Source organism: Gallinula chloropus (assembly GCF_964237585.1).
Source record: "Gallinula chloropus genome assembly, chromosome: 2".
In the NCBI taxonomy this organism is placed as follows: Eukaryota; Metazoa; Chordata; class Aves; order Gruiformes; family Rallidae; genus Gallinula; species Gallinula chloropus.
The window spans coordinates 66,887,113-66,913,940 of NC_140086.1; the positions used below are offsets into that span (position 1 = coordinate 66,887,113).

Genomic DNA, 26,828 nt, shown 5'->3' on the forward strand with positions numbered 1-26,828 from the left:
TGCCAAATAGAGAGAAGAGAGGAGCAGGGTCTGTGGCATGATGTAACCACATCACTTTACGTAGCTCTCGACGCTTAGTGCCTTTTAACGCTCCTGAAAACAAAATCCAAGGCTTGTAAACTAATTACAGTCCTTTCCATACAAAAATAAATCACTTCTGTGATTTTTCTAAAGGCTGAGTAACTGCCGACTAGAAAGAGAACATTTTCACATTCAGCTATATCCTAGATGACACCTGGATCAACTCCTTTCTTTGAAGAACCATTTTTGGTAGTCCGAGTTGGTACACGGTCGTAGTAACGGTGCTGGGTTACCGTTGTAAGCGTTTGACTCTGCTTGTACACACTTCTGGGTGTGCAGGTGAAACAAAGTACCGTCCTGCAAAGAGACAGAAATAACGTTTGCTTTCAGGTCTTAAAAATCACAGGCGTATCATGGTGTTTTAAAAGCATCAGAAGAGACACATAACAAATAAATATCAGACGTATCCTTCTCACTGGGCCATGCAGAGAGGCCAAAATGCCTGACTTGATGATTTCTGAAACTTTATCAAAAGACTCTCCTTTTAAACTTAGATCAGCGCTGCTTTTGAGTGACTGGCGCCTGTAAAGGATGCGCTAACTCATTCGCTTTCATTGCTGAACTAGAGTATGGGCAGAGAAAAACAAAGCCCAGTACAGGTGCTACCCAAATTCACCAATTTACTGCATATCTTGCAAGTAAAATTTAAATATTGCTAGGTAAGGGTAGATGTTGCATATATTTATAGCAATTTTTTTTCCCCTCTTTCTTTACAGAGTGTATTTTTAGTAGAAAAGGCAAACTAATTAAGCGTGCCCCTTGCCTGCAGATGCCGGGCGGGGGGGGGTTAGCTTGCTTTGCTGGAGGGCAGCACAGCTGTCTCAGCAAGCAGTGTGAGGTCTGACAGATTCCCTGAGAACATATTTTGAGGTCTCAGGACCTCCTGTCATGGGACTCTCCAGGAACATTTCACCTCTAGTTCACGTAGCTTGCTGGAGATCTGCCCTGCTCTGAGACCTTTCCTATAGCCCAGGTGACTTTCCCACACGTAACCATTTCCAAAGCCTCTGATGGCCTCAAAAGAAGTATGTCAACACCTTGTTTCAGAGCATAAGCCTCACTCCTCTGAAAACCAGCTTTTCCCTCATCAGGAGTGTCTCATTAATTGGCGCCTCGAGCCACAGCCACGGATGCGCACTTGCTCACGGGCTTGCTGACAGACTTAGCTGCTGAATGACTTCCCTGCTTCCATCTGTGATAATTCAGATTTTTGAGGGGACTAATCAATATCCGCCTCGCTCATTTTTGACTTGGTGCCCGTAAGAACTTCATTCTTGCCAGGCTGCTGACAAGGCTGTTCAAATCTTTTGATTACGCTACATCTATGAGGGCAGCTTCCCCAGCCTCTAACACTTCTCCGCACAAAGGAAGAGGAACCTGGTACTGACACCTCACCCACCACTCGCCTTGAAAAGCAGGGTCTGGTGATTTGGATTTAATGCAATAGAAGAGGAATCGGAGCAGAGGAATACATTCAAATCACACACAGGCACAAGCTGATCATGAGTGAGAAAGGATTTGGCATCTGAAACTTCAGGAATGGTTTTAAAAGTTAATGGGCAGGAACACAGATATAAGCCAAAACTGTGTTTTCTCAGTTATTTCCAGAAGTGACTGAAGATTCATCTCATATGTGTCATCTTGGGGATTAATGAACATGACCTTGACAAACACTGTTAAAAGCCAGCATTAAAAATAAAACATTGTTTATAAAGTCAGCCTTTTAAAATATTTTGGTTTATGCCGTAATATCACCGTGAGCTTTGGTCCAGACTAGATTTAGTGGATGGACGGTAGTTTTCATGTTTTTCTTTAGAATTTACTCTGCCACCTATCATGGAGGTAGTATCTAAGCATGAAATTTGTCAACCACGGAGCCTGTAAAGTTTAGATGCATTATACAGACACATTATGTAAATATACCACTTTGATATATTATGTGACCTTTTTCCTTAGCCAAATAATAACACTCCAGAACCTGACCAAGGCCATCATTTTTCTTCCAATTTATTTTCTCTCAAGCACCCAGGAGCTCCTTCAGAGATTAAAAACTACTAAACACAAGGTTTTCTAAGATCACGTCACGCTTATTAATATACTCCATACTTCCCAGTATTTCTCCCCTTTGGGAGCAGGCATTAGGGTCAAAGAAGGGAGGTACAGATCTGCCAAGTCCCCCACAGCTGAAAAGATGTGTCCCATGCGGAGAGAGGAGTAGACCAGAAGGTATTATTAGATGGTGCATCAAATAACACAATTGCACATGACTGCAGAAAAGCTCAGGGAGCACCTCTGGTGCTTACAGGGAGGGTCAAGAGAGATGGTTCACAGAGGAGAAGCAGCTGCTCAAAAGCAGCTGGTTCACAGAGGAGAAGCAGCTGCTCAAAAGCAGAGAAGAGTGTAAAGTAACAGTGATATGTGAAGTTGATACTTCACAGGCAGGATACGGGATATATGGTGGCGTAAGTACTGGGAAATAAAAGAAGTCAAGGAAATGAGGGCAGAAGTAGGCCAGCGTGAGACTGGCTGGGTAAGGGGTATATGGAAGCAACATAGTTCTCAGAAGACAACAGCAAGGGTAAGACATGAGAGGTAACTGAGCAGCCCACAGAAAGCACTAGAAGTGGTGTCCAAGAAACCAATGTGGTGTCTACAAGATGGGCCAAGAGAGGTCTGCCATCTTCCCCAACTCCTCTGAAGTTACAAAAGGGTCTTTCCTTCCTCTCATCTTCCTATTCCTTATGACTGGCACACTCTTCACCTGCGCTGCTGCTACTGTGGTTCTTGGTTCAGACATTAAGAGCCAAGATAGCAGGTTTGTCCCAGAGATCTGTGCCAGTGTTGTGGCCAGCACGATGTGTAGGCAGTGGGACAGAAAGAAAGAAACCTCAACTCTTCTCCTGCTATCCAAACCAAACCCAAACCCAATGAGGCACACTTACCTCTCTGAGAACAAACTTCTGGTTGTCAGGAATATCGTGGACGTTTTCGTGACACAAGTACATTGTCAAGTAGTCGGACCCCGGATCAACTGCTGCACAGACTTCCGGCTGTCGGGTGTTGTAACGTATTTCATTATGGGATGTGTACTCGAAGAACTACAAAGCCAAGGGAAGAAACAAAGGACAACAGTCAGTTCCTATGCGCAGAAGGAAGTATTTATAAGGAGAAGGGTATACTAAGATACTGTGATTTAGCTGACATATTAAAGTTGCTATTGTGATGAGAAATTCCACCGAAAACATTCAAGGAGCCTTAACTGCTGCTGTTTGCTTACTATTTTACAGAAAATCAATGTCACCACATCACTGCTTTACTCTGGTAGTGCTTAAAATGTATGAAATGCTGAATAAATGCCCTGGAAGACAGACATTCCAGTATTGAAGAACATTTGACTCTAATACACTACTTTCACATTCTAGATCACCCTTAAAAATAGGGCAGAAACCAGTTTATAGCCTGACATTATGCCTTCTTAATTCAGTTGCCACAAAACAATGTTAGTTTTAATTAAGGAGCTGCTCGCTGCATAGTTCAAATGCAGTTTGGTCAAGGTTCATTTCCAGTTACAAAGTGCTCAGGATGCATGGTGATGAGCATTTTATTTTATGAGCGTTTTAAGATATTATTTGGAGCAAACCAGCTACAGCTGCTTTTATGCAGGAACAGAACTTTAATAAAAGACAATTTACTGGCTTTGCTTGTCGTACAATATTCTACAGAGGTGTTCTGAACGTGCTGTAAAACATCTTGGCTTTTGCAGCAATTATGGCTGAAGACTTCCTTAAAATTTTTATATTTATCATGGACACTTGCCAGTTTCTGGACTGCATTAAAGAGCGGCAGAGTTTGAGAGTTGTTTGTATTTAGCATGCTTGTAAATAATTTAGATGACTATAGTGCACGGATGTGTGTTTAGATCTTATTTAGATTATACCCAGTAGATTAGAGTTTTATACACATCAGAAAACTGCTTGTTACCAGTAGCATGGCTGCATTAGTGGAAAGCAATAAATGGATGCAGGAGAGAAGGAACCATCCTTTGTTTTGCTTCACCCACAGAGAAAGAGACTGTACGGCTTTGCGAAGGGGGCTGTACCTATTCCAAAATGGTTCATACACTTCAACCTACCACAAAACCATCCTTAACAACCACCAAGGCTAATTAACCTTGAAAGAAAAACTGGAAGCGGAGTTCCAATGTAAACAGGACCGTGTGATGACAAAGTCTGATGTCATCCCGGTCTGTGTGTAAGAGCTCTGATCTAGACTTACACTGACGGCAGTTGTTTCATGGAATGTCCTCTGCCCCCTCCCCTCTTATCAAACTCAGGAATTTCTCTGCCAAGGTGGATGTTGCTGCCAAACACAGACCAACGCTGTCCCCTGCATCAGCTTGTGGAGCTTGACTGCTTTTTTTCGGACAGCGATGCAAGTGACCTCCCTGGTTCCCCCTAGAACTGACCTGCTGGCCATCATTCACTTGCAATGCCACAAAGGGGAGTGAGTGTTTCAAGAAAGCAACTTCAAGGTTGAAATCTACTCAGAGGAGACCGATTTCCCCTTGAAACCAATTGATAGAACCAGCTCCTATGACGCAGAGGCTGCACTGCCTCTATGACATTTGCTTTATCTTGGAAATGCTCATCATAAAAGTCAGCTGTGATAATATTTGGCCTTTTTTTTTTTTTTTTTTTTAATTCTAACAGGCAGGGGCTATTCCCTGGCTTCCAGGCTTTAGTTCCCAGGGTCAGTATGTGATGGTGCACAGAAAGGCTGCTACTTTGGGCCCCACAGTGAACACATTTTAAGCCTACGACTTGTGAATAACAAAAAAGCTTCACTCCTGCTCGCTTCTGTCTGGATGGACAGGTTTTTTTTACAGCTGCCACTTCTACAAGGTCACATTTAGAGCCTTGCTCATTACTGGATTTATAATATATAACAACTATTTTTAGCAATTCATATTCAGTATCAGTGGAAACCTGCAAACTGCTGATTGTACCAGATGCATCAAGAGTAGATGGAGCAGCTACTAGTCAGAGCACTCCTTACTACTGACATCTTTCCTGAAGGGCCTCTCAAGGATTTGCACCAGATTTTCACAGAATCACAGAATGGTCTGGGTTGGAAGGGAGTCCAAAGATCATAGAGTTCCAACCCCCCTGCCACAGGCAGGGCCACCAACCTCCAGGCCTGGATCCACACAAGGTTGCCCAGGACCCCATCCAACCTGGCCTTGAACACCTCCAGGGATGGGGCAGCCACCACCTCTCTGGGCAGCCTGTTCCAGCACCTTACCACTCTCTCTGTAAAAAACCTCCCCCTAATATCTAATCTAAATCTTCCCTCCTTTTGGAGGAGAAGAGCAAGTAAAATGGTTACTTTTAACATGGGAAGTTCCACCTGAGTATGAGGAAAAGCTTCCTCACTGTGCGGGTAGCAGAGCACTGGCACAGGCTACCCAAAAGGGCTGTGTAATCTCCTCCTCTGGAGATATTTAAAACCTGACTGGATACAATCCTGTGCAACTTGCTGTAGGTGATCCTGCTTTAGCAGCGGGGTTGGACTGGATGATCTCCAGAGGTCCCTTCCAACCTCTGCTGCTCTGTGATTCCATGACTTTCTGGATAGCATTAATGATCTGGGTTATAGTAATAGCAACCAAGCTCTCCTGCCTCCTTGCCCAGTGAGCACTATGCAGTTCTTTACCCTATACTGCTTCAAACAGAATAAATAATTCAGGCTTTGGGCTTTTTCAAGCTCCAGTAATACATGAGATCAATCTCTTCAGCCAGCAGGTTCCCTCGAGTGCTGCTGGGAACCTTGATGAGGCCTTTTACCTGGTGTCTACCACTTTTGAGGCAATCGACAGGATTTACCCCAGCTGCATCACTGCTCTGTGGTACAAGGGACAGAGGCAGATTTTGGCTTACCGGACCTTGAAACGCACTCTCATCTCTCTCTGTGCTTGGGTACCACTCTCCTGCGCACAGGATCAAGTCTGCACTTGATGGGTAGAACCCACAGCAGGGTTATGAGGTCTGATACCCTTTCACAGAAAGCCCAAAGGCTTTTGCTCAGCTCTTTGTTCACCTCTCCCTATCTGCCTTAAATCTATCAGCTGCAAATGAGAATACTGGGGGGCAGGGGAGAGAACTGTCAGACAAAGCAGGATGCTCAGAGGTTTCTCATCCTCTTACCACATCAGGTTGGCTTCCTGCCATCACATATTGGTGCCCTCTGTACTGCTTCCCAGCCATACCAAGAAGGGCAATGGGCTTTATTGGTGTTGGATTTCAAAGCCTTTAATTCTCATCTGCTGGGGCAGATACTTCCACAAAACATCAGCAGTGCCAGCACCAAATAGCTGGTGTTTTGTTTTCCTGGCTCTCTTCTATAGGCACTCAGCTCCTGTCACTGCAGCTGGAGTCTCACCTTCTTGCTATAATGAACATGCTAATTTTAAACAACCCACTGTCAGCTTTCTTACTGCTTACACAAAAGCAATTCAAAGTGACTGAAGGGAACCCTCTCACTTAGGCCATGGATTCAAGGGAAAATAACAACCAATTACCAGGGATCTCCGTTTTCTGAGGGTGGTTTTACTTACTGAGATCTAAAATGGGCATAGGTGCTGGACTTCATAAATAAGCGTGAGCACAGAGCTCTCTCCTCTCAGCACAGCACACACAGATATTCAGAGGTCACTTTAGGTGGAGAATTGCTTCCAGTGAAAAGAGTTTTTGTAGTTGTCCCCTAGATAAACAGCCACCTGCCACTAGCATATCATGCCAGATGATAGGGGTGCTGGAGTGTAAGACACACATAACCAAGTTAACCTTCATTAATGTTAAATCCTATCAAGGTATTTTTGGAGAATAACTTTACTGAGCTGTACTTTGGAGAGTAAATGTCATTCCTTTATGCAATGAGACAGTGTAAGTATGTAGCAGGGAGTGCTGTCTGAGGAAGAAAGAGATGAATGGTGGAACAAGCTCTCTAACTGGAGGAAGGGATTGGAAGACTGGAGACTTAAAAATTTGAGCCCACCAGGAAAGAAAGGCACCTGAAAAGGAGCAAAACATGACCCAATGTGGGTAGTAACTGGTGGGAGAAGTAAGTCAGGGGAGAGACAGAACAAGGGTGGTAGAGAAAGACAAGAAGCCAGTCAACATGGAAAAGAAAGTATTAAATAGCACACAGGGGAGTAACTGGAGGGTTTTGTGACATGTGATGCAGGGCAGGAGACTAGAGTGAAGCTTTGTAAGCTTTATAAGGAGGCTTTTGCTGCTAAAGCTGTACATATGTAACAAGTAGAGTGATGAGAGCAGATCGGAGAGCAGGCAGAAGAGCTTGGAGTAAGGATGGCAAATTCTCTTTCAAGGACAAAATAGAAGTTAAGGGCTGCCTGTTGTCAGGAAACATCTGTGAAAGTCTGTGGTTACCACAAAGTGCCTTGCTCTCCTTAGTGTCAATACAGCTAGAGGATCACCAGCCTTGTCACAATCAGTCCCATCAGGTGGCAGGGTGGATGTGACTGTTTCGGTCCTGTCACTGTTACCTGCCAGTCGAGCTAAGGAATTCACACCACCAGAAACAGCTTGTTATCATTTAAGAGCAACTGTCAAAAGGGTGGTGGGACAGGAAAGAAATGGAGAGACATGTCCTGACAGTAGGTATCATAGCTATTTGTGAGCCAGAAAAAGAAGGTGGAAGTTCAGCAACCCTGACTTCCATTTCCCATCTCACTTGTACTTCTATGTCTCGACTTATTTCAGCCTGCCTCTGTTCCCCTACTTGCAGCTCTTCCTCCTGCCTACTTTTTCTCTTGGAACTACTACCCGTTACCCCTGCTCATGCCCCCATTTGCCAACTGCATCTCTGCTCCCACGTTCAGTGCCCCCGCCACAGAAGAGGTCTCCAGTGATCTGCTTGTTTCACACTCCTCCTCTGTAGCTCCCAGCTACTCCTTCCTCTGCCACACATGCCCTGCTCCTCACCCACTGCCCCACCTCTGTCCCAAACTTCTGCCCTCTCTCATCTCACCCCCCTTTCCCTGGCTCCTGCCAGCCCTCCCATGCCTTGTACCCATTTCACTAATATTGTTTCACCCCTTTCCCGTGTTTGGTCTCCCCTCCTCAGGCTCCACAACTCTCCTGTGTCATCTCACGTTTTCTTCCCTCGGTTCATATTGCAGCCAGGGAGTTTCTCCCCCTCTCCTTCCTCCCTGGATGCCAGCAGAGGGAGCAGGAATTGCACAGCTCCCGCAGCACGGCTGCTCTCAGCCTGGTGCCTGCTGTGGCGGCTACGCCGGTGCATTGCACCATCAGCAGAGACGCAACAGCATTAATATCCGGTGATGCGATACCTCTGCAGTAAATTCCCTTAATCTTTTAATGCTAGTTGAAGTAAAGACAACTTTTAGAATGTCATCTCAGAAGAACCATTTCCCTACAAATTATAGCTGTCTCTTGCTTTCACCTTTTACCCTACAGCTGACCTCAAAAGACAAAATTAAAAGCCTCCAGTGCAAAAATCCAAATTAGATTTAAGATCATCTCACTGTGGTAACCTATTCTCCAAGGCCTACTGCAATGCTTTTTACTGGACCTTTCACATTGCAACCACAGAATTAGTCAAAATGAAAATGAAACATGAACCTTACCTGGTTTTGTCCCATCCCATGACAGGGGTACAGTGTGATCCTCTGGCCAGTGACTTGATGGTCATTTGGAGGGTTATAATCAAAACAGAAGTTTGCCATTCCTTTATTCTTCAGCTAATCAAAACAAAAGAATATCATTGAGTATTATCTGAAGCGAGGAAGATATTACACCCATCCTGCTGGGCTATAAGGTTTATATCCCAGAGTTGATTCAAATTAATTGGAATTGATTAAATGGATTCAATGGCAACATCTCTCTCAGGCTACAGAGAAACAAGACTGTTGGGACCGTCCTGACTCTGGGCACCGAAGCAGCCAGACACAATGGCTTCCCCTAGGAACGACACCATGTTCCAGTATATTTGCAAGTGAAGTAAGTAGAAACTATGAAAAGCCGTGTTGAAACCCAACACATCAGCAACTCATACAGAACAAGAGAGTCCGCTGTCCTTTTTTCCCCTCAGGATCCACTTGCTCAATTGTCTTAAGAAAAAAGGACTACATCCTTTTCTCAGTTTGTCAAATGGGAGATGTTAGAAGAATTTGTTCTCTAAAGGACTCCAGTACTCTCTTGAGGTTGAGCATGCAGTCAGATTTTAAGACTGGAAATCATGAAATTGGAGAAGATTTATCCTTGGAAAGAAACACTAGGTATGATTTAAATCCTTACTAGTATTGTTGATCTCTGCCAGAATAGTAGCATAACTTTTAGATTAAATTTTAAAATCTTAAATTGCATTATTTAAAAAAAAAAACCCAAACAGGCTAATTAACACAGATTTGCATTTTAAGTATCCAGGAGGCAAAAGTAACTAAATTAAACAATGCCATAACAATTACTGGCTCCTAGTGTTAGCCACTTAACCAAATTTAAAATTGCACAGAGCAAAACAGGTTTTGTAAACATATGTTCAAGCTGAATGCCCCCGTTACCCAGTGTAATTATATCTCAGACAAAAAGAACCGGCAGAGCAAACCTCAGAAGAGTTCCTTCAGCAAGGTGTAATTTCACCGCTCTTCCCCAGCCGTGATAATTGCATCCTCAGTTCCTCACGTGGAGGATGAACGGACACGGGAGGACTGCAGAAGGCTGAACCCAACCCAACAAGACAAATCCCACAGGACCCAAAGCCACCACAGAGCAAGCCACACAAGTCAGAAAATTAAATACTTGTGTTCTACATGTATTCTTGCTTTCCCAACTTCTGCTTTCACTGCTGCCCAGCAGTTTCATTCCACTGGCTTGTGCCCACTCCCACTGAAAGACAGCCAAGCTCTCAGGGCTCTGCAAGCCTGGGCTGCTGGCCCAAGGCAACAGCGATTATATTAAGGGGCTGGGGACGACCACCAAGCCACCACAGCTTGGTGCCCCTTGCAGGGCTGCTGGGGCTGCAAGGGTCTCCTGCTGGAGCCAAATGTAGAGATGTAGGAGTGAAGCCCTACCCTTACAGGCTTTGCCTATTAATTCCTCTCTGAACACAATTCTGCTATGCACCTGCCGTAATTTTTCAGTGGAGGATAAACTAATATCCAAAAATAGTGTATGACAAAATTCATCCTTAGTTTTACCATGCAAGTTTACCACAAACAAAAAAACCTGACCCAAAACCCTGGGCATCCTTTCTACATAAAACGTTGCTTGGTTTGATGGGAACACACTGGGCCACTGCACTGTCAGGAGACCACATTTTGTTTACCCTCATAATACCAGGCAAGAATAACACAGTTACAAAACCAAGAGAAGTGTCTTTTACAGATGATTTTTAACACTACCATGGAACTACACAAACCAAGCAACAAGCTTCTTGTGTTTCTACATTCTGCATCAGAACATCAACTTAAAAGTCACAACCACTCAAAAACAGTGTATCTATAAAAACATAAATCGATTTTGGTTGCTGTCAGCAGCTGTGCTAGGGATCAGAGGCTCTTTCATTAGCATGATTATCAACACATGACTTTGCCTGACTGCCTATTGGCTCCAAGGGATGATAAAATGTAGCAAAGCACTTTTCCATGGTGCCCTTCTAGTCAACTCAACACCTACATCAGGAAGCCTAATAGATACTCAAGACTTAATCTGCGGGAATAGTGCATACTAAGCTGTTAAAGGACCTGATCTGAAATGACATACATGAAAATTGTCAAATTTGAAAATGTGATCACAGGACCATTTATGAAAACAGAAATAATCAAATCCACCCTCTGTTCCAAGGCAAAAAAAACTATGAGAGAATTTGCAAAAGTAATATTTTTCTCTTGTCAAATGAGAACACACAGTTTCAGTTCCTTTTACATACAACAGCTCTATCAAAACAGTAATCATCCATTCATTTCTGAAGCTATCTTTGTTCCCCTTATCTACCACAAACAAGTCATGCAATAAGAACAAAATTTTCTCTGTGACTTACCTTAATTCTTGTGCAGAATGCTGCATTAGAGAAACAGAAGCAAGAAAAATGTTGATCACCTTGCCATTAAAGCACATAATTCAGTTCTAAAAAGTTCTGCCCATGCAGGACCACTGGCTGCATCTTTCTGCAACTCTTGCCTCCTATTGCAGCACAGCAGGTGTACTCTACTCTGCCATTTAGTTACCGTCCTGCATGGAGGCTGGGACCAGTACTAATCAGCAACTAATTCTTGGAGAAATTTAAATCTGATGTTTCCTAACATCTGGACACTCACATATAACAACACAATACAGCTGGTAAGGAATTCTTTGGGGTTTTTGTTTGGTTTTTTAAGATAAAATCCATTTCATGTAACTTTAAGCAAAGGATCACCAAAAGATTTATGACATTAAAACTTTGTTACATTATTTAAGAAAGCCACTGGAGCACGGCCAACCTTTCTCCTCATCCACAACATAGATAAGAATCCCCTTCATTCCACCACAGTGCTGATACATTAAGTGGTATGAGCAGCTGACACTGTGGGACGCACTAAGACGTGAATCTGTAGCAAGCCAACAGCTTCCTGGTACTGACTAGGGATAGCCTTTTACCTCAGAGGTAATCCAAGCAGTCATGGGGAATGATCTGAGTGTATTCTTCATAGTTTTTAAGACTTAATCTTTCTTCCTTTTTTTTTTTTTAAGGTTATAGCTGGCCTAAATTTAAAAAAATAATAATTTCTAAGCATTTGGGAATTCACTGAAGACAAGACGGTCTTCAAGGAAGATGTGGAAGGAAGCCACCAATAGAAAAATTCAAGTTTTTGATCTCCCAAATGATTCAGTCAGCCACAGGTGCCTTGAAGGACAGGTGGTGCAAAAAGCCATCATCTAAACAGCCACAATAGACATCTATCAACTTAGCTGCTTCACATTCAGCTTGAAGAAAGATCAGCTAGGAACTGAGAAGAACAACGAAAATCATCTTGTATAACATAATCTGGTCTCACCGCCAAGTGATCAAACTTACACAAAAGGAGAAATAAAATCCTGTTTTTTGTGTCACCACCGCCTTTTGAAAGGGATCTGGATGCCAAGTTCAGAGCCAAATTCGGTGACAGACCATGATCTTTACCCTCAGATGTGCTCCCTGAATGCCAGCTGTACTTAGTGCACCTTCTTGAGGAGAGGAACCCTGACTGTCCTTGCGCTGCAGCCCTGCATTTCCACGGCCACCAGCACAAAAAGATTGTAGCGCTGCCCAGTTCCCCTCTCTTCACCCAGCTGCACAATGCAGCAACGTCACAACACTAAAACTCAATACAAGACAGCTCTCTATCCATGCCCACACCACCGATGCCCAGGGGCAGCTGAGATGGGCCTGGGCTATCCGTGTGGGCCATCCGCACTGCGTGCAGACCTGGGGGTTAGGCCTTTTTAAGACTTCCCATCTACTGAAGCACAAGAACAACACACTGACAAGTGCATAGTGATGTACAAATTAGACGGTACACCTGAAAAAGAGAGGCATCAGTGCTCTACACAAGTGCCCAAAAGGGATCATCAACGTTTCCAGCAACCCTGATTTCTTATTATTTGAACCTACTATGTGCAGACCAGCTTCACTCCCACAAAAAAAAAAAAAAAAAAAGACAAAGTCCAAATGTTTTGCTCATGTCCCACACAAAGTTCCAAAGCTGCACAGAGCCCAAGGACCAGACATACACGCTGCTAATGCAGCTGCTTAAGGCACCGCATGGGTTAAAAGTGGCAGTTGCCTGAGCCAAGGAAGGACAGAGACAGAATCACACAACTACCAACAGGTTTGGGCTGGAAGGGACCTCTGAATATCATCTAGTCCAACCCCCCTGCCATGGGTAGGGACATCTGTCATTAGATCAGGTTGCCCAAAGCCCTATCCAACCTGACCTTGAGCACCTGTTCCAGTGCCTTACCATCCTCATCATAAAAAACTTCTTCCTTACACCTATATATAGAAAGACCTATAAAATAGGCCATGCCTTGTGCCATTACCCTGGCAGCTGAGGTGCCCGGAGAAGAAATTTAATGCAGTCTCATTCAGAGCTCTAGGAGCTTCTAGCTCACCTGGCTTTAACACGTGATGGCACAGAGCAATACTGGGGCTCAGATGGGAAGTCTGATTAACCTCTCCAAATTTTTATTTGACCTTGCATTAAAACAGTGAATAGGGACTTACAATGTGCTTCTACAAAGACGCTATGCAAAAAAAAGAGGAATAACCCTTGAAGCATTTGTGGCAATTTATTAAGTTGTTCATTATCTTTCTATCTAACGCTGCAAACTCTTACCGCAATTTAAATATTTTTCAAAATTTCATCTCATTATGGCCTCTGTAGCCTTAATGCTTGAAATTTTACATTTTGAACCTCATTCCACTGTTCCAGCATTGGGACTTTTATGGAAAAATCTGATTTAAGTTAAAAAGAAAAAGAAATTATGAATGAGAACACTCATAATATTGATAGCACACCTTCTCAAAGTAAGATTTTGTTCAGAGTGCTGAGTGAAGTCAGCACTGTGGCATTCCAGATTTATTGATGCTATATGATTTGGTACAAAGCGTACTAATTTTACTAGCAAGGAGATGTATTTCCTTCATTTCTAAGCCCCAAGCAGCTTGTAAGAATGCAAACAGAGCTCAAGGCAAAAATATTCAGAATTCTGTATGTTTAGATAAAAGTTATGTTTAAATAAAGTTTTGGGCAGCTAACCTTTTAGTAGAGACAGTAAAAAAAATAATCTATCCATGTATCAGGAAAAAATGAGCACAAGTGTCTCACTGTCAGTGCACAGGACTGAGTGCTGCTCAGCAATTCAGCATTTATTTTCAATAACATATGGTCGACCTACGGGCTACCTAAGAAAGATTTTTGAACTTCAATGTAAAAAAAAAAAAAAAAAGACTTTCAAGGGAGAGAGGAAACCCCATATCCCCTTGTGATCTTTTTGAAGAATTAAATAACCTCACAGTAAGCTGAGCCATTAACGAAGCCAAGAGTTAAACACAGTGGGCTTGTGAACTGGAAAAGCACTACAGGGCTGAGGCAGGAGGGAAGAACAGGATCAATGATTCATTGAAGTTAGCAGATGGGACTCAATATCCACAAATCAGTGGAATCAGTAGGTGTCATTTTTGCACTGTCACTTTCTCAGAGTATAATCGCACTTTAATCACATCTTAAATTCTTCCTGCCAGAAATACAGAAATGGTGTATTCTTATTAGGCTCACAACTAGATGACAGCATGTAAGAATTGTTTTTAAGAGAAATATATAGAGCTCCCCTAAATTACACTGCAGCTACCTCGAGCGGCTCTGAACAAGAGTTATTATTTCTAGGTGTTGTCAACACCTTTCTTGAGGATGACACGTGCAGTTAAATCATGAAAGAAACCGTGCACATCCCCTCCCCTCCCCAGGAGGCTGAGGCAGAATCACCGCCACCAGTCTAGGCTTTCTTTTGGAGGGTGGAGGATGGAGGTGAAGGGGAGGACACGGTTACCAAAATGCTCCTAGAAGGAAAGTCTTATAATTTCTTATTACTTCAACTGTCTTTGATCTTGCCAGTTACACATCCAGCACAAATCAACGAAAAAACAAACCAACATTGCACCTGGGCCTGTTAAAGGTACCAGACAGTAGTGGTACTGCCTTTCATGCCAGTATTCACACAGAGATACTTAGAGGCTCCAAGACAAATGGAGGAGGGTGGCTACTCTCTCAAGAGGCTCCCAAGGGCTTTGCTGCCAACTGCTGTGCTTCCTACAGAAGCTCCTAGAGCTCCCCATGGAAATACAGCTCCCTAAGGAGACTGCAGCATTTCCACATTAGAACCTTTCTCATTAACAGGTAACAAAGCTATTAGGGAAGGCTGCAGGGAGACTTGATTCCCCTATGCTTTGCAGGCCCACAGTGATCAGGTTTTTCTCTCCACTGAAGGAGATTCAGCAGAGACAGAGTAACAGACAGCAGCAAGACCATGTGATAGGGGCTGGATGCGATGCAGCAGTGTGGGAATGCAGCCTAGCTAGATCCGCAGAGTGATCGAGTTACCAGCTGAAGTACTTCTAAGTCAATGTGGCATTTGTAATCAGGGAGGGTATTTTAATACAGCTTTGCCTGGCAGAAAGGTGCAGTCTTGTTTTCCTAATAAGACACGCAGCAGATACCTGCTTCCTCTGAAAAACCAGCAGGTATTTGCTGCATCATCTCTGCCTTCATCCCTTCCAAATGAGATTATGGTAATGTGATATACATGGAGCTATAGTTTATATTTATTTGTAAGCTGCAAACAGCATAGAACTCCTGTCAGCTCTTAAAAGAGTAATATTCTGATACTGAACCAGTGAAAACTGCTTTGTGAAGCTGTGCTGAAGTGACCTCCAGATTAAACATGAACATGTTGCTTTTGACACACAGAACACTGTATGATGTGGGAGCAGACAGCACCAGCTCTTTTCTGTCATCAGGGCATTGTAGCATTCATCAAATGAAGCGTGTAAACACATGTCTCAAAGCACACTCTTCCCATTTTCAAGTTGACCACTAAACCCCAGAACACTTTGGTGCTCTCTTATTTTGTTATGCAACATTTCAACAAATGGAGAGGTCATCCTTTGCTGCCTTTAACACTCCCAAGGAGTCACTTGGAAGATACAATTCATGGCAACATTACCTGTTTTCCTACCCTCTCACAAAACTCCTTTATAAACAGCATCCCCCAGTATAAAGATTCTGAGAGAAACCACATTTTAAAGCCTAACAACACTAACTGAATCCTATCAAAATCCCAAACTGTTTTCAGCATAAAAAAATACCTTCACACTGAGTTAGTAGAAGAACCCAGAGAACCGTGAGGAGGTCCCTTCTCAGCAGCCACGTACCATTCCAAAGAAGCCCGGTCTGTCCTCAGGTACATGAAGCTCCGGGTATACATTCTCCAAGAACCATTTGAAGTCCTTACATTTCAGCTTTTCTCGAAGGAGTCTCCTTTCTGTCACATCTCCATATGGTTCCTGAAAGAAAAAAGGGGAAGGAAAAGGTGCTGGATTTGATTTCATTATCCTTATATTTGTTAAATGTTGACAAAAAAAGAATTGGAATGGTGCACCTAAAACTTGAAGATATTCTGAGCAAACTCCCCAAACCTGGAAGTAAGAATGTCCTTGGATACCAATTGCTGAGAATGCATATTGGAAAATGAAACTTCTTTTAGCTGTATAATTGAGAAACTCAAAAGCAGTGAATGAATCTTGAGAATTTTAGGTTATTCCACCATCCGTTTACAATTTACCTGTACAGACAGTTTTACACTGAACTGATGAAATTTGTAAAAGCTGCTAATGCTTCCTTTGAACTTCATTGCTTTGGTGGGTGGGGAGTAGGAAATCTTAAAACTCCAGAGAAAAGCTTTCCTTGCAGACTTTCCTCCCCCCTTAGATTGGAACAGAGTTCACATCTTTTCACATCCATCCTCAAAAATCTACCTCTATGTTGCCTAGGGAGTTCAGACAGTCAGGCACGAGATACCATTTGCAGCCCCCCGAATTTTACAGGTCACTTGACAGACTCTTTCATCAAACTGCAAATATATTATTTGCATTTCTCAAAGCTGTGGCAATACCACTGGAAGCACCATGCAGATGTAAAACAGAGGCAGAGGTGCCTGCTTGAATAAACAAACAGCATGACATATTAGCTCTGAGGTCTGAACATTAATCTTGAAGCAAAACTTCACGGAACCAGATTCCGCAGCCGTGGCATCAATCATTTTTCCATTATGCTACAGAACTGAGTATTTGGGTTAGATGAAGTGAAAAGGTCTGAACTCAACCGCTGCGACAAGGGGAGCGCAGAGCATTACGGAAACCAGAGCGCATCGGCAGCAGCTCTGACACATGCAGAAACCCACACGAGTCTCAGCTTACATCTCCGCTGTGCTACAATAAGCCAGTGTGCAAAACTTGCAGTGCTAACACACAAACACCCTGTAAAGTTAAAGTTCTGTCATCGCAGGCATCAGCTGCCCAGAACTTTGTAAGAAGAACTGTCAGCTTTTATTGCTGTTTTCTCTTTGCACACAACAAGCAGAATCAGCCTGGCGCTGCCTTCTGAGCTCCCGTCTTCGGATACACAAAACCCGCACTGCTCTCAAAGTCAGACTCTAATAATAAAACCTAAATGGCTTTCATGATGTTAAAATAAAACAATTATTACAAATGCATGGACTATAATAATCTAATTAGCCCGTTTAATCCAAAGGAACACGAGATGGAAGCTAACCAAATTCAGCTTCCCCAGCGTCCTCCAGTGTCCTTTACAAGCATAATGGTTTCAAGAGCATTTTTCCCCCAGCATGTCTGTTGGGGTAGGCCACCCAAACATGTGGCAAGCTCTCCATCCCCACCCCTGATCTGGTCCCTAAACCCTGGTGCAGTGCAGGTAAAGGTGCCAGCAGCCCACAACGGAGCAGTTCTCCCCATGCACGAAAACAGAAAGCCAGCATTCCCAAACTTACCATGCAGAGAGAAGTGCCTGGAGAGATCAAGCAACAGCACAGAGTGATTTCTTTTAGGCCTGAATTTTGGCCTTTGTGCCAGAGGTTCATATAAGTCATTTCTAGACATCGTGAGGATATTTCAGTGTTATTGTCTTCCAGCCTACAGGCCCCCCATGATAAATGTATCCAAGCTACGAAATTGCTTTACTGTTCTGACCTACTCAATTTTCACAGTATTTATCTCCTGAAAAATTTTGCAAACAAATGATCCCACATATTTCTTCCTCGTGGAGAGTGAAAACAATAAGTTTAAATATAAAAAACAGCAGCAGCAACAAAAAAACCAACCAAAAACCTAAACCAAAACAAAACCCAGAACTAATACTTCAAACAGTTTATTAGGAACATTTCCACCTGAGTTCCCAGGACTTATTTTAATTAATTTAACCTTTGCAATATTGATTTTTTTTTAAATCAAACGTTACACAGCAGTAAATCAAACAAAGATCCATTTTGTCTTACACTGATCCAAAATTTTACAATTTACAGGTGATTTTGCTAAAGATTCCCTTCACTTAAAAGCTCAACTGTCCATGGAAGATTGTTGATTAGCATTTGTTATTGGGTGTCTCTTCTGCAATTCTTTATCACTAGACTCCTGCATCAACTATTTTACAGAAGCACACATTTCAGGCTAAACAGCTCCTCCTTACTTGGGTCACCTTGCCTAACTTCATTCTTTCACTCATTCATGTAGTACTGACACAGATTTGGCTTTCTTCTAATCTTACCAAATTTTTCATTTTTCCCAAGGAATTAAAAATTAACCACCTATACACTTAATCTGTGAGAAATAAGAAACAGATATAAAAACCACTTCATGCTACATATGAGAGAAATTAATAGCTATTTCATTGAAAGCAAATTCAATTGAAATTCCCAGAATGACCACCTTGAACTCACCAGTCGAGCGTGCGGGTTTCGGTGGTAATAGAGTTCTTTATACCCATCCATCCACACTTCAGCTGCACGCACGCTGTTTGCCAAAGCTTTGGCCCGTGAGTAGGGAGCTTGTTTGGGGAAAACGTGACCAACATGGGAGCATGGGTGGATCTCCAGGCTTCCTCCACACTGCCATATCTGAGCAAAGAATCGACATTGTGCATCGTAAGTTTGACTCTTTGCAAATAGAAAGATACAGGAACAACAAGCCTTTGTAAGGATAGTACCTTCTCAAGAATATCACAGCACACTATAAGCAACACATACAGTAATTTTGTGTCTCATTTGATGAGTAAGCTGGATCTAACAACATCCTTTTCAACTCAGAGGAAAATCACTGGAAGTAATAAAGAGATATTCCCATCTCTGGCTTCATCTGGTGTGGAATTACCCCTTCCTTAGCTTCACTTCCTCCAAAGGCATGATAAAAAATGGTCCACAATATTTCTGTACATCTGGCTGTGGTCTACCATTCATGTCATACAGGCATTATCAGGAGGGGGGAGGGGCAGGAGAAAGGCATGTTTCTTGTCCACATTAACCACACAAACAGCTGTCTTAGGAAAAAAAGGAAAAAAAAAAGACCAATAACCAATTTCTTGCTATAAAACTTTGCCTATATTCTACTGAAAAGCTGACCTGACCAAACAGGTAAGTTTGTCATGTCATTGGAGAATGATGTTTTGTGTTCCCATTCCTATACTTACCATTTCAGAAGAGATATGTGGGTCCCTGATCATAAAAACATAACTAACCGTTTCCAATGGAAAACTGGGAAAGGAACCCCAAACCCAATGCATGAAAAGAAAAAGCATAGCAATTCTGTAACTATTTCATGGAAGTCCAAACAACCTCCCCTACCTAGTGCAATATTCCTACTTGCTGTCATGGGAAGCAGTGGCATCTCAATGCAGAATGGGCAGAACTCTGCCCTCATCCTCCTGCCTCTGGCTCCCCAGGTCAGGAACCACACAACCCTGGTTCCCATAAATGAGCACCAAGTGGATACAGCAGCCTCAGCACCCTGTGCAAGTTTTTGGAATTATACTTTTCTCCTTTGACATCCATGGACTTTTGGCTGCTCATCCACACAGCTGCTTTCCCACCATCCCTGCTGATCACCATTTCGATACAATGAAAGGAAAGCACAGCTAAGTATTTCCTGTTTAATACTGTGCGTGGCCATGATGTGGCAGACACCCTATCTCTGAAGGGTGCCTCAAACAAGGCTTCTGAAAATCATTCAGATGGGAGAAGGACATGTTACTACACTAGAATAAATTTGAGGCTATCAGCTATGGCTTTGATGGGCTTTCTGCAAAAGTCTTCTGAGAACTGGCACTGCAGTGAGCTCATTCTCCTTGTGTGTTCAACCAGGCATAGGTGGCAGCTCATCTTTCCTTTCTAACTGGAGGACAAGGGAAATCAGCTGAGATGTTTAAGGGGTCGAGAGGTTTGCTTCCTGACAACCATCTTGTCCAGCACATGTATTTTACTTGCACGTTAATCAGATTAACACAGCAGGAGTCAACACTACAAGGCAGCAAATAACAACCGTGACAACAGATCAGTGAGGGGACTTTTCCCATCTCTCTAGATCCCTCCAAGTCCTAGGGAGAAAGTCACTACAGAAGAAGGATTTAAGCATACACAAGATGGATGTTATCTTCAGACCATTTTTTCCAAGTTACTCATGATTTCTCTCCAATTTCTTAATTTATAAACCAACGACTGTTGTCTCTGTTGATTTGGCTTTGGATAATGACATCAGACCTTCACATATGGCAAAATACCATGCCTAATAAAAAAAAACCCTGTGTAAGCACTCTAATACATATGTTCATTCTTAAAGCAAATGGTTTCCTTAAAAGTATAGGTAATTCATTATTCAACTATAGGGAACATTGGATAATCTTTACTTTCTGGATTTAATTTTTTTTTTAATTTCTTGCTTTTGTGAGAGGCTTCTTTTTGTTGCTTTTTGGGGAAGCAGCGCATTTGCTTCCTTCAGTACCTGAAGGGAGCTTATAAGCAGGAGGGGATTCAACTTTTAAAAGAGCAGATAATGGCAGGACAAGGGGGAATGGACTAAAGCTAAAGGAGGGAAGGTTTAGATTAGATATTAGGGGCAAGTTTTTTACAGAAAGAGTGGTGAGGTGCTGGAACAGGCTGCCCAGAGAGGTGGTGGATGCCCCGTCCCTGGAGGTGTTCAAGGCCAGGTTGGATGGGGCCCTGGGCAACCTTGTGGAGATTCAGGCCTGGAGGTTGGTGGCCCTGCCTGTGGCAGGGGGGTTGGAACTCTGTGATCCTTGGCGTCCCTTCCAACCCAGACCACTCTATGATTCTATGATTTGTCACATGAACAGAAAGAAGATTAAAAGAAATATGGAAGAAATCTAGAATTCTGTACTGACCTTAACAATTTGCATATTTTCACACTACTGCATTTCGAAGGCTGCTAGGAAACCACCTATCCACTTTCACTTTAAGATCTCCCTTTTTGAAGTTTGCTTCAAAAGAATACCTTGCTTACATCATTACTTCTATACCCGGGATTACTTTTTTAAAGTTGAAATTTATCATGCAAAGTTTGTCAGCAAATATTAAGTGCCATTTCATTTAATACAGGTTAACGATTTCCGTATTTGTTACATTCCATACAAACATTTTTTAGTGTTTTGATCAGTCTATTTTTAAACAAGATATGAGGAAAGGGCCATCAAGACTACTGAAGTAAAAATGCACAGTTAGAAAGGATAAAGTCTAATTTAAATGGAGTGAAACAGACTGACCATATCCCTGGACAATTTCTGTCCAAAAGAAAATTCCAAAACAACTGATTTTTCAATAACTAAAATTATTAATTTCTCTAAAAAATACCTTTAGGTTGCTAAGCAATGCTCATTAAATTCTTCCTTTATTAAAACAGCTCATAACTTATTTTATCTTCCTATTACAAAAAAAACCCAAAAATGTATTTCAGCTAAGCAGTTCCTCAAAAGGTTTATTTTTTTTAAATAGAAAACATGTTTTGGCCTCTATATAAAATCAGGTACAAATGAAGAGCAAGGAAAAGGAGAAAAAGCAAGGTGAGAAACCAACATTGAGTACTAAACGATAAATAAGTGACACTGGAAAAGATTCTCTCCTAGAACTATCTGCACCTCCTTTAACAATGAAACGTGTAAGATTTCATCTGTATTTTGCATGCCTGTGTGCAGGAAAACATGCTTCTCTACTTGACCTGTCTAGCTCAGAGGTCATTATAAAAACCTACTTTTTCCCTGGGGCACAAAGCCAAAGTAACATTCATTTTTACTTTCGCTTTCATCTTGATGCATGTGGACAATCAGTATTTCTTCCTTCTCTTTTCAGATGGTGGGCATTATGGAAACCTGCAGTCAAAGTCCAGATCTTGCCTTGGGATGCCCACCCTTGCCAGGTTCTTTGGACAACTGACCCAGTTGCTGGGTCAATGAACTCTACATGGGAAAAGCTCTTTAAGCTCCTACACCTCCACTCTAACACTTTATGATTCTCCAGAAGACATAAAAAAATTAAGAAGCATGCTACCTCCTGAATAAGCTGCAGAAAAGACTGTTCCTGCCCCTCTCTCTGCTGCAATTTTGTTTGCCGGCTGGTGGCTGAACCACCTCCTCCCTGCACAGTGCTCAGGCACAATTTGACAGGAGCTGAGTGGGTGCAGGGACCTCCTCAGTCACATGAACCCATTCCAGCTGTTCCCATGGGACCAAGCTGCCCAGAGAGGTGGTGGAGGCCCCATCCCTGGAGACATTCAAGGTCAGGCTTGATGAACCTCTGAGCAACCTGATCTAGTTAAAGGTGTCCCTGCTTACTGCAGGGGAGTGGAACTGGATGATCTTTAAGGTCCCTTCCAACCTAACACATTCTATGATTCACGGCAAGCCAAGAATTCCAGATCTGGACAGAAGGAAACAGTACAAAAAGATGAGAAAAGAGAAGACCCCAGGCACTCAGAGGTATATCACCCAGGCCTGTGGGCACGTATCCAACCTGCTTGCTACTGCTATGCCACGGTTGTGGGAGACAGGTGTCATGCTCTCTGATGTAGCTTGCTGCTAAACTGTCTCCTGTCTCTGCTTATTCTGCTACAATAGTGTCATAGCTACGAAAGTAAGAAACACAGCAAGCCTCAGGTCAGCAAGCACCTGTACCCAAACATGCATGACTCCCTCCTTATCATTGCTCCTTCTAGTAAGCAAGAAAAGCAATTTTCCCTTGCCAGAATTAACTGGGGATGGCATCTACCACCAGGCTAGTTTCCAGCTTCACCTGCCTTGGGTTACAACTGATATTGAGCACAATCATTTCTTTGGACCCCCAAGAATGAACCCAATCTATTGGTACTTCTGGCCTCTCAAAAGGAGCCAAAAAAAATAATTTCATCAAGAGCTATTTCATGGCTCCTGACTCCATGACTGAGCAATTACCAGTTACCCCACAGAAAAGAAATCCCTTCCAGCAGAGAGAGGGGATCCACTGCAAGAGGCACATCAACAAGGGCTGCACCAGAACTAGGGACAGGTGGGAAGCTCCTACTTTGGAAGTTCACAGAGCTGATAGAGGTGGGCAAGCTGCTTGAGCTTCAGGCTGAGGCCTGATGAATTTACTGACCAAGACAGGTAGGCCAGGGGTTGGGCCAGAAACTTCTTCCTACATGAGAAAGGTCATGAATTCAGATCAAACAGCGATCCGAACTGAGAAATCCTCCTCCAGGCAAAAACCATGTCAACTCTAGGTCTGTGCTTATCACCCTAATCATTTTCTTTCCTAATTTTTGTGCCCTCTTTAGGAGGATTTCTGCATTACGGGCAGCAGAAGACAAGAACAGCAGCCAGGAAGATGCCATGCTTCTCTAGTTAGTGGGCAGACATCAAGAGAGACAGTCTGCTGATGCCCTCCCTTCTCAAGGAAGTGGTTTTGTAACATTAACACATGACTTATCCCTGAAATCTGCTCTCACCTGGTAAAAAAACAAAACAAAAGCCATCAACCCTCAATGTCCCCCAATCCAGGTGACACACGGAAATGCAAATATGACCATAAAACATACCTGATGAGCAGAAAAATAACCCAAGGGAAATCCAAGATACCAAGCTGTGAACTTCCTGCAAGCTAAAACCATCCCTGCAGTGTGCCTTTTACACCACCACTGCAATGCTTCAGCAAGCAAAGCATGACACAGGGTGAACCACAGGCAGTCAGTGGTCAGCAGGAATCAGCAGCAGCACAGGTAAGAGCAGAGTTGAGAAGGACAAGAGTGTTTTGCTTGTCGGTCTGGATTGTCTCACATCTCCTCTCTCTCCCTTTGCCAGAAATCCTTTTTGTTCCAGCTATTTATCTCATCCACCCTCCAGTGGGATACAGCTTCACAGTTCCTGAAGATTTTCCCCATCACCTTTTATAACCTTTATACAAAACTTTTCCTGAACCAAAACAGAACAAAGCCTTAAAGGAGAGCCGGGGCTGGCTTGTCCTGCCACCAGCTGCCTCCTGCTCACTCCCATTGACCACAGTGAGAGCTCTGAATCACATGAGAGAATTGTAAATGTTGCTTCTCAACCATCCTCTTCAAGCCACAGTATGTGAACTTCATCCACTAATATCACACCACTACTTACAGTTTGTACTGGCATTCAAAACAAAGACATGTTCTTAAAAATTGTTATAAAATGGCTATTTGGAAGGAAAAATACAGCTATGATGAAGTGTGAGAACACGGAAAAGAGATTCAAATAAACATCTCTATTACCTTCTTAACGCTTAACTACATTACATCCACCTCCTTAAATAAAAGGATCTGAGGAAGAAATATTAAACTAGGGTTTATTCTCAGGGAAAAAAAAAGAGGCTTTCTATTGAGCCACTCACCCTAAACGAAAATTCAAGGTTTTCTCCTCCCCAGACTTCCATTCCCGTGTCATATGAACCAAGATAATCGAAATACTTCTTGCTCACAGAAAACAATCCACCTGCCATGGTTGGAGACCTGTAAAACACAAAACAGTAACACTGAACTGTAAAAAAAAATAAATTAAAATTAACAAACCAATGCAAAGGATAAAATATACAGTATATTTTTATTTTACATTTTCTCAGTCTTTTCTGGATACAAAGTAACAGTTGGTCATTGATTAGTTATCATCAGGTCATTTTAATTTAATTTAGTAGTAAAAAATTGTATCCAAACCAAGCTCCAAAATGTATTTAAATAAAAATAACCATGAAATCAGAGAAGATAAACATTGTGTTAATATATTTTTTGCAACTGCAGTGCCTAAGTGACAATAAATGATTTGTCTCTTACTTTCATATAGCAGAACATGAGCTTTTTTTGTGGCAGAATTAAATCAGTCAGCACTGAAACTCTAAGTTTGGTATCCTTATATATTTTACTTAAGTAATAAGTAAATAAATATTTGTGCTTTAATAATTAATAACATCCCTGATCCCATTAATATCAAGCAGAAAAACTCTCAGCCATCAATTGAGCAGAATTCAGTAAATACATCTCCTAAAAAAATGCCTTTTTTTTCCTTCCTAAAAAGTTCTGCCCATCTGTTGTTGTTTGGTTTTGGGTTGTTTGGGGTTTTTTTAAACTTTTTACTACGTTTGGGAAAAGAAAATCAGGGGCTAAGGCTCGATTCTCATCAGAGACCCGAAGGCACAGAGTGATAGGGCGCTTAAGGGATGTGCTTTCAGCAGGGTAGTGCGTTCACATGTCCGTAATCCTCTATTCGTTCAGTATTATTCCAAATTGTTTGCAGTCTTAGAAAGTGACCCTCTTTAAAGTGACATGCATATGATGCCAATGGGAACTAAATTCAGCTGACACTTTATGAATTTTACTAAATCACCGTTGAGGTAACTATTAACAAATGCTACGTGTGGAGATTAGTTACTCTTAACCTGTCAAAACAATTTTACCAGCCATCTATTTGAAGCAAGGCTGTCTTACACCGTCATATGTTGTTTCAAGGAATGGAATGAGATGAGGTGACACAGAAAGACAAAAAAAACCCAAAAAACAAACACCCAAACAAACCAGCCAACCTCTTCTGTCTCACTCCAGGTCTCATTTTTCCAAACGCAGCTGTGGGTGACACAACTCTCTGCACTGCTGCTTTCTCCAGACACTTGCCAAGATCAGTCTCCGGGTTTCCACGAAGCTTTATCCCTCATCATTTTCCCCTTGGCATGCCAAAGACAATTATTTGTGCCATGGTGAAAAGCATCAATAAACTAAAAGCTTTAGAAACGTTTGCTGTATTTTGAAACTTCTTTCTTTTTAAGGAGGATGTGAACTAATACATGTTGGGGAGGGCTAAACTACTGCCTCAATTTTCCCATTTAAAAAAAAAAAAAAGAAAAAATAACACGCATTTAAGACAAAGTTCATTAATATTTGTGAAGTCCTGTGTATTATTATCATGATAAGGAACCTAGGAAAGACTGAAAAAAAATAATCATTCTGTATTTGTTGTAGTCCATAAGATAACAGATTCTACACAAAAGCAACAACTAACAAAACTGTGATGTTAAAAATACCAAAGAGCCTCTTCATTTCTTACAATGCACTGCTGAAATGCAGCAGCTTCCAAGCTGAACATCACAGACCCTCAGCTGTCAGGATTTCATCTACAGTGTCCGTTTTCCAGATGCACTGTTTGCACTCTTACATTACCCCTTCTAAAAATACAGCATTGAGTGACAAGTAATACCGATGGTCTGCAACTTGCCTTATAATGAAGCAAGAATAAAGCCCACGAGGAAAACATCTGCACGAGCTCCTGTGGGTTTTCCATCACTGACCACAATACATTTTTTTCACGATGTGGATCTCTCTGCTTTTGCACAGAGAGCACCCTTCACCATTAGTTAATCAGTTACAACCTTCCTGTGTGCTGATAAGCATCTACAGGAGTTTGCCTGCAGGAATCAAGAGACTACCTGTGCCATAAGGATTCCATATGGAAGATTACAAGGGAATTTCAGCTTCCGAGCAGTATTTTTCCAGGAATATTTTTCCTGTGAGCAGGAGCTATTCTGGAAGAAAGGGCAACTAAACAAAATATGTCATTTATAGCAATATACTCATTT

At 42.3% G+C, this 26,828-nt stretch overlaps 1 protein-coding gene across 1 annotated transcript in view; it reads right to left on the reverse strand.

Moving 5' to 3' along the window:
- Positions 1–240: 240 nt before the first annotated feature.
- Positions 241–26,828, reverse strand: part of GALNT12 (polypeptide N-acetylgalactosaminyltransferase 12) — a gene marked incomplete at both ends in the record, with an annotated part of 45,648 nt that continues 19,060 nt past the window's right edge. Inside the window, 6 exons of the mRNA XM_084279752.1 lie at positions 241–378; positions 3,024–3,179; positions 8,750–8,863; positions 16,069–16,200; positions 18,648–18,824; positions 24,600–24,717. Of these exons, the coding sequence (XP_084135878.1) occupies positions 241–378; positions 3,024–3,179; positions 8,750–8,863; positions 16,069–16,200; positions 18,648–18,824; positions 24,600–24,717 (835 nt within the window). The remainder of the gene's footprint in view (positions 379–3,023; positions 3,180–8,749; positions 8,864–16,068; positions 16,201–18,647; positions 18,825–24,599; positions 24,718–26,828) is intronic.